At 32.5% G+C, this 9200-nt stretch overlaps 1 protein-coding gene across 1 annotated transcript; it reads left to right on the top strand.

Moving 5' to 3' along the window:
* Window positions 1-3477: 3477 nt before the first annotated feature.
* Window positions 3478-5780, top strand: EV154DRAFT_528842 (uncharacterized protein). Its single transcript, XM_051603613.1, is given in 7 exon segments — window positions 3478-3518; window positions 3596-3834; window positions 3897-4021; window positions 4041-4268; window positions 4346-4981; window positions 5065-5144; window positions 5198-5780. The coding sequence occupies 6 exon segments, from the start codon at window positions 3725-3727 to the stop codon at window positions 5396-5398; spliced, it is 1380 nt and encodes a 459-aa protein (XP_051451491.1). The 5' UTR covers window positions 3478-3518; window positions 3596-3724; the 3' UTR covers window positions 5399-5780.
* The last annotated feature ends 3420 nt before the right edge of the window (window positions 5781-9200 follow it).

Here is a 9200-nt window from a genome sequence, read left to right as displayed (position 1 = left end):
TACAAAGACCAGGTACAACAGAGCAGATTTTCTTTTTTTTTGACACAGGTTTTTCTAAAGTTATTTTAAAATAATAGGGTAACAGCACACTATCAATGGTTGACTGATATAAAGCTAGAAGTAACTGAAGGATTTCTCTGTTGTGGAAGTACCTGGTGTTGTGTTTTGAGGTAAGTAAAAATTATAAGGCAGTTTTTAAATAATTTGAGACTGTTTATAAGATTGTCTTTATTATGAAATAAAATGACCAAGTATTTATATAAAAAAGAATATCTGCTGTACCACTATCATTAGAGTATCTTTGAAGTTGTTATCATTTTCCCCGTGTGTATCCTGTTACCTTTAACTGCTTATTTTGTAATATGTTACACTTGGAATTACTGTCATCTTAGACACATTGTACTTCCATATCTTTAGTAAGCTTAGTCACTGTGTTCTTGTAACCTTGTGATATGATAGTACTAACTATCTATATTGGGTAATTGATTCCTTAACTATTCTTAATGTATTGATGTCATAGATATGGATTTATGTAATGTAGCAACAATATAGCAGATCACCACATTATCCCAACCCAGGTATTAACTAATACCGTTCAAGTCTATATTTTTTTTATTTTATTTTTTTTATTTATCAACTTAGTCAAAGTATACTTATACATTTGTATAATGCTCTTCATTATGTCAAATTTCAATTAAACTTCCTCAAATAACACTCATTTAGGATCTATTTGTTTTCTTGCTTTGATAAACTGATCTTGAATTTCTTTTTCTTTTTCTCCCTGAACTTGGATGGGTTGGTTTATTTAACATTTAATAAGTTGTGGTCAGCCTCCCTGCTTGGAAAATCGCCTTATTTAGAGTTGTGATACCTTCTGGGGGGATACAAAACATATTTGGGCATTGTATACCTTCCATCTATGTCGAGCAATTTTTATAAAAAAACAAAAAATTGAAATAAAACAATCAATTCTTATATAAATCAACTGAAATTGAAACCACAATATGTTAACATCATGATACGCAACGGTACTTAATATGAGCTTAATTTCAGGGGGTCAAATTTTACTCGACATATATGGTTATCTGTATACCTTCTATATACAGCGAGTAGATTTCGATATTTTGCTATGTATCCCAGAGTTTTTACTCAAATAATTTGAAACTTTAACCTCATATTGTTGATGTTGTAAGAAAGATATATACAAAGTTTCAGCTCAATACAACGATCAAAAATGTACTCGTTAACTCGACATATATGGAAATTTGTGTATCGAATAATTTTCACATTGATAAAAAGTATTAGACACGTTATAAATCACTGGTATCCGGACTTCTTTTTTTTTTTTTTTTTTTGGTTTTTTTGACATCTGTTGAGGAGGTTATAAAAAGACGTCCCGAGCAGTAAGTTGTAAAAGCGAAAAATAAGGAAAAAATGTACTGTAAATTATTTGCACATTATAAAAATGTTGGTGTGACAATATTCTTTGTGCCGGTTGTTTGATTGAATGTTTCAGTTTATTGCTGTATTTACAGCTGAAGTGACTATTATGAAAAAAAAAAGGAAAGAAACGTATCATAAAAAATATACTGTATTTCCAGCTATTTGAACTATTTTTGTTCCGGAAACTCTAATTTGAGCAATATTTTCGACTAAAGTGAGAACTACTTATACCAATATTAAGCAATCAGATATGTGTTCTGTGTTCGCGGTTTTACATTTTTAAAAACATAAAATCTGATCGCATTATGTATATATATATATTAAAATGTGTAACTGCATTTGGCGCACTGCTGCATTATTTTTAAAATAAACATAAGATTTTATGAAAGCGCCATACATTTGGAAAAGTGCGCCTGTTAAGGCGAATCCACTTTACAAATTATAAAAAGACAAACTCAATAGAGCAGCAGATAATGATTGTCTTCCATGATCACTAACAGAATAAGCTTTTATAAATATAGCAGATAAAAACAACCATCAGAAAATGCTTCATTTTAAGAACTCAATCAAATACCTCGGGTGGCAAACAAAAAAAAAGAAAAAAAAGAAGACAAACATTGGTTTATAAAAATAAATCAATGCTATGCCCAACGCGCGATTCAAATACTCTTCATTTATTTCCAGTTAATAATAGAATAACTTTCAGAACACCAGTTGTTTGAATGAGTGTCAACATTATATATTATTTGTGTGTTTAATTACGCTAGATGTCCTAGAAAATAGTTTCTAGGAGCAATCTACGAAGGTGTTAATTATTTGTACACTGCATCCATTATCTTAATTTGTTACCACAATAACTATTATAAGTTACTACAGCTTGTAAGAACACGTCAAGCCTAAGCTGTATGGCAGATTTTTTTTAGCTCTTGATTACTTTCAAAGTTACATTCTGAGCTATGAGCTTACATTGTTGCAAGGCATATGTGTCGAAAGAAACTTAAGCATTGGTACTAATATGTTGGAAGATTTTGAATTTTGTATCTAAATTAAAGTTTTAATGAACGTATGTTTATATTTTTTGACTCGAGTTATCCAGATTACATTTTTTGGGCTGTGGACGAAGTATTCTTTTTAATTCAATTCGTCACGTGTTAACAATGCCACCTCTTATGTAGTATAAATTGTTGCACATTCATAAACATAAAGTTAATAGTGGGACTTGAAGTAGAATAAAATAAGTATTACCTTCTCTGAATAGATTGTAAAAACGTAGCAGCCTTTTTGTGACTCAAAACTATACATACGTATACTATTAACACAAGTTAAATACATATTATTGGTTAAATTAGGGACCCAACAGTATAACTCTTTAACTGGTCTTAAGTTTACAAAGCGATGTTATTTCTTATGGGTCTGTCTAAGAAAAGGTTTTCTCTTTTTGCATTGGCCACTGAAAACATTAATTAAGCCCTCAAAATATTGGCTTCTGATGAAATGTCTTGTTAGAATAGTAATATTAAAAACATTGACCTTTAATAACATTGATTACAAATAATACCAGTCTTTAATAAGGTAGACATATGATAATATTGACATCTGCTAACATTGGTTATTCAATTTATATTGTGGTAAAGCGTGACTAATCAAATTAACTCCAAATGCAAATTACACTGAAAAGAATCAGTCCTGATATAATCGTAATGATCACATTCTGTCATCATTTTAAAAATACTAAAAATGTCTCGCCATTTTGACCTCTGTTTACAAATTTGGAAGATTGCCGAAAAATAGGTTAAAGAAATATTTCATCATTTATGTGCGTATTTGTAGTTGATAGAGGAGTTTTCATCAATTGCGTCGTCAAACTATATTAATTGTAACATATAACTTTAATAAATGAGAAAAAATAACTGGGAGATCAAAGAAATAAAAAATAAAGGTATGTTGACTTCGTACAACATCAAAAAAAGAATTTGTACTCCCAAAGTTCTGTTTGAAGAATACTCAACCCGAGAAATGGTTTTTGATTTTTTTGTAATTTTTGGCAATATGACGCCCATAGTTATATTCTTCTAGTAAGTTACCGTACTTTTGCAGTTGTTCTATACCATCATGTGGAAATAAATTTCTGTCTAAGTTAAGATGTATTTAGTTGATACTCTTTAGGCATGTTCAAATTTATTGGTGGATCCAATTTGACTAATATTATTATAAAAGTATCAGATCATACTTTTACTTGCTTTTGCCTAATTTTTTTTTATTATATTTTATTATAGCATATATGGTTCAGTCCATCGTTTCCACATTTTTTGGAGTCTGTTTTCCACACACTGTAGTATGTGACGAAGATAACGACGAGGTGTTTATTCAATTGTATGAAGCCTCCTCTGCGTAAGTATATTTTAAACCTACAACTTTAAATATGCCGCTAAAAGCCCAATACAAAAAAAAAGTAAATTCAGCGTCAAAGTCATCACTACAATAGTCTTACTTGAAAAATGTGTACAAGAGTTTTTTCCAGGAGCTGACATTGAAGCATTTTTATGTAAAAAAGAGCCTTTGATGATGGTGGTAAATGGTGAAATGGAACGAACAAGCGCTTGGCACTTCGTTTTTGGGAACCATTTTTGAAGAAAAATTTCATCTCAAATGCTTATCCGCATTTATTTTGCCTTGTGTTCCTCTAATTCCTGAACACATGAAAAGAATGGTGCATCCTGACGTATCTCCAAATCATTTTGAAGAAGGCATAAAAAATGGGTACTATATGGTCAGTCTCTCTCTTAATCAAACATTTGGACCTCCCGAATTTCATGCAACAGAAGGTATGATAAAGATTATTGTCTATAACTTGGAATTGTACATTTCAATCCCACTTTTTCTGACCTGGTACTATTTTTAGATCAGGAAAGTGACACAGAAATTCCTGAAGATGCTAACATGCAACATAACCAAAACTTTCTTAATTCGGATAACGACGAAATCGAAAGTAAATCTGATATGGTTTCACACACAGAAAATGAAGATGAAGATAGACTAGATAGCACCCAAGACAGCATAGAAACTGAAAATGTTGAGAGTAGTGACGAAGAGAGAGATCAGTATGATAATTTATCATCACAAGGTAATGGAGAATCTACCACATCTCGTGAAATTAATGAGAGGTATGATGTCTCTTCTCAGGAACAGGAACCCAATGTTATACAGAAAACGGTTATCATAGCTTCGGATACTTCTGAATCCAGTCGGACTACACAATCTTCATCACCTAGTAGTAACACTCTTAGTATAGTTGCTGCATTAAAAAAATCTCATCTTCGAAGTAGCAGTCAATACAGCTCTTCTTCCGAAAAAAGCAAAGGCTCATCGGTGACACCACCTTTTCGCTTTGGCAGTAATAACACTGCCCAACAAAATCTAAATATATATATTGCAAATTCAAGAAGTACCATGCCATCTTCCAAATTTTTTAAAACATTAGGACCAAAAAATGATAAATCAAGACCAAAAAAGCAAGTAATAGCTCAAGAAAAAACGAGTATGGCTTATTATAGTAGCACAAACGTGATAACCCATATGTGTATCACTAAACAATTCGATATTTTTTCCCCTACTGTTTAGATGATTATGCTGCGTCAGAAACTCCTGAAATTCAGGAACGTCAGTTATCTCCTGCTTCCTTCGAGAACACAAAAACAAAAGTAACTCGGTATTAAGTATGGGTGCATATCAATTTTTCTAACGAATTATTTAGTATGGTAAAAGAAAAAGATTTATTTCGTCTGGCAATAATGAAAAAATCCAAACATCTTGCGATCCCGAGTCATCAAAAACTAGTAATATTCATACGCCTCCAAACAATGAAGTTGTGTCCTACGACGATGGTCAGTCAGACGAGTTTGATAAAGTTACATCAGATTCGGACTTCTCTGCTGAAATGCCTAAAACAAAATAAGAAACAAAGGCAAAAATTCTGCAACTAGTAGCAGTAGACTTAAAGACAGTTCAAAAGGGAAAAAGAAAGAGGGTGGTAAAAAAAATGATAGTACAAAAAAGAGTTATGGCTCTATGGAACAGTATATTTTTAAAATCTAATATGTCTTTGCAATCCCCCACCCCCCATTTTTGTTTATGTAAAAGATGCATACATTACTTATGAATAATTTATTTATAAATGGCGTTGCTAAATTCAATGATTGAAACTTGAGCCAATTATTTTAAAGTGGTATTCAAAACCATAGATATCTTATTTAATTTGCGTAATACAGCTCAATAGTGCCTACAATATTATACAATAAATTACTTTTGGTCTTGGTTACCAACCCTTAATGCACTTTAAAAATAACTTGTTAACACAGATCATATTTTTTAGGCCACAGCATTTTGGCATGTGAAGCATCAGAGGTTTTTTTTCTTTGTCTTTTTCTTTTTGCATGGACTACACATGTATTTTTATGTCTATTCCGATGGTGCTACATAATATTTACACAAACACCCGTATTCTTTTTACTTAGTATAAATTTGGATGTAATTTCGACCATCTAGCTACACATAAACCAGTCATTAAGATGCAAATAGGATCTTACGAAAGAAAATAAGCAGAAAGGCGGTGAATAAATTGTTGATACGACTTATTTTAAATTTATGGGGCAACTAATTCGTACAGCAATATTTCAGTTATTTTCATTATCGTTAAATAAAAAATAACATCAGACACTACAGGAATAAATAATAAATAACAAAATATTACAAGTAACACTATCGTAGCATAACTCCATATGACAATCCATAACCTTTTATTGACGTAGACAATCAAACGAAAGGTTTTTTGCTAAGAAATTTAACAGGCAACATTTAGCATATATAAAAAACCATTCAAAACGGTTGAGTTCAGTAATACAATGAGAAAAAGTAGAGGAGTGGGTGCAAAATCAAATGAATACAACATCAAATCAAGAGAACACAACTTCAAATAAAGTGAATACAACTTCAAATAAAGTGAATACAACTTCAAATAAGTGAATACAACTTCAAATAAAGTGAATACAGCTTCAAATAAAATGAATACAACTTACTACAACTTCCGAAAAAGTTAGCAAGACTCTAAAAAAAGTGAATGCAGACTATAATAACTGAAAATCGAAGCGTGCATAGCAGTAAATTGAACTCTTAATCCGGAATACGCAAATAACTCATGACGATAAAGCACTCAAACCTTAATATGTAAAACACACATAATACTAATGAAGTACAATCCATTCCTTAACAAACGAGTTTCGCCCGGAAGCTATCAGTTTTTCGCATCATCCTATGTATTTTGTGCGGCCTTGCTGGCTAAATAGCACCATGTGAAAAATAAAATGAGAGCTAACTTTGCTATAAAAACGGATTCTTTGTCAACTTCGTAGTTTTCATTCAATTAATTAATAATATTAATATTTAAAAACAATGGTTACAGCTTTATGCGACAGAGTTGTCGTTACACAAAAAACCCCAAAAATCAAAGTACTAAGTGCCCAGTCAATCTCTTTGGAGGCGAAAGGTGTGGACTCGAGTTTGAGACTCACGTTTTTTGTTTCTGGGGCAAATTACCCACTAATGTTCTACTTCTTAAGGTTTTTTAAGGAGGGAACTTCTCACAAGATAACTAGTAACATATATTTTAAAATCATCTGAAATATAGTTTTTCTAATAGCGATTTACTAATTAGGTAATCTAAATGTCTCCGCATACACGTTTGACGATTCAAACAAAGCCTTTGCGTCTATCAGAATTGGTGTAACTTCAATTGCACCAATTCGAGAAGTAGATCACAATGGTCACTTTTTAGGCGCTGGTTTCTCCGCAGGATGCACACCAGTATCAGAAGAAATTTTTCCTTTGTCTGTGGAATACCAGAAATGCAAATATGTGGTCTTGAAGTATGTCTGGGACAACTGGGACAACAATCTTTTAACAGAAGGAAAAAAGGATTTTTTGAGAGAGATGTTTAGTGACAATCTGGAAGACCTGTTCGAAGATTTGGGTAAGCTTTTTATTGATTACGATGTATTTACGCTGCCAAAAAAAAATGTACTGACAAAACATCAAAGTTGAAATGAAACTGTTGTTACCTATGTTCAACCCAATTGCAGTTCAAGAAACCATGGTTAAGCGACTAAAATAAACTCTAACAGTACTAGAACAGGAAAAAAAGTTTCTATCAAAATTCCCAATCCTAATGTTCAGCTCACGGACATCTTGTCTGAACATCTATTGTTGTTAAGTTTAGTTGACGATTCTATTCCTTTCGACGCTGCGTTATTTGCAACTGCTCACACCAACATGGATCATTAATTTTTTTCTCTCTCTCAATAAACACGATACTTTTTTTTAAAGATAATGGTTTTCAAATGTTTGCTGACCAAAAAAACACAATGTTATTGTCTTGGCAAAAAGCTGGAAAATATAAATAACAGTAAATTTGCTATGAAGCAGCTTAATAATTATACTTCATTTATTTTTTTAAATCCTTGTCAAACTTTAAAATGTCAACTAGTTCAAATATGAGAGACTTCATGTCTAGATTCCGTGTTCAAGATAACTCACTAATGTCATTTTCACGTGCTGAAAGAAACGAAATTCTCGATTTTCAAGCGTTTTCTGCTCAAAAACCTGTTGGTGTATGCTGCGTTTGCTTACGAAAACTTTACGTTGAAGAAGTTGGCTATCGTAAAATTGAAAATATTAATTTTGTCAATTGCTCCCAATGGAATATCACTCCCTTCACCCAGGTTGATAATTCAGGAGTTACCAAATACATGGTATGCAAAGATCATCTCATGATGAGAGAAAATGAATTTCCTATATATGTTTATCCTGGTATGTGTATAACAATGAACAATTCAAAATATGACTAAAGATACTAAATAACAATTTGACTTACAGGCGAGGTTCTGAAGGAAACCAAAGGTCTCAACTACCGTGAAAGGTGTGCAATCTCTCCCATAAAGCTGATGACGCAAAATACTCGCAAATCCAACAATCAAACAGGCTATATAGGTCACTACGAACTTTCTGGTGCAGTCAATATTAAGCATAACTTTGAATTTGCCGAAATGGCGTATGGTAGCACTCTTGGTCTATACTATAAGCGTGGTGATCCTCGAATAATTGACAAAAAAAAGGTTATTGCAGCCTATGAAGCCTTAAAAAATGTTCACCCTCTTTTACGAAGATATGAACTTCCACCCTTGATGTTTTCTCTTGTAAACTACCACATAAAAGAAAGCTCAAAGTTTATTGGTATCAAAAAGGTTGATGGGCAGATCCAATGGCCGGACAATTGCTTATTTGCAGAAAATAATATCAGTCCAGAAGCTGCTGGCGTTGAGTTTTCGGACTTGATTATAGGGAAAGATGGATCAACTGGATCTTACATTAGGCTATCGACCGAAAGTTTACTTGCTTTGATGTTCCCTCATTTGTATCCGAAATGTCAAGGGCATTATTCCATGTCAACCCCAACTCCAGAAAATACTGCTACTGAAGAAAATCATGGTGGAATTGCAAAAGCTACTTTATACAAAGAGACACTGAAGGGATACACCAGATTGAGACTACTTATGGCAGACCGTCGTTTTGCCCAAGACCAAGCTTTTATTATTTTTCTTTTAGACTGTACTGAAAGGAACAATATAGCAACATCCAATCGATTGGTCGTAAGTACAAAAGGAAGAAACAACCTCACCCAGCGCGACATTATTGATCCCCACACC

Source organism: Mucor mucedo (assembly GCF_025094135.1).
Source record: "Mucor mucedo strain NRRL 3635 chromosome Unknown EV154scaffold_185, whole genome shotgun sequence".
NCBI lineage: Eukaryota > Fungi > Mucoromycota > Mucoromycetes > Mucorales > Mucoraceae > Mucor > Mucor mucedo.
The sequence above is the reverse complement of the archived record's forward strand: the minus strand, read 5'-3'. Positions and strand labels throughout refer to the sequence as shown.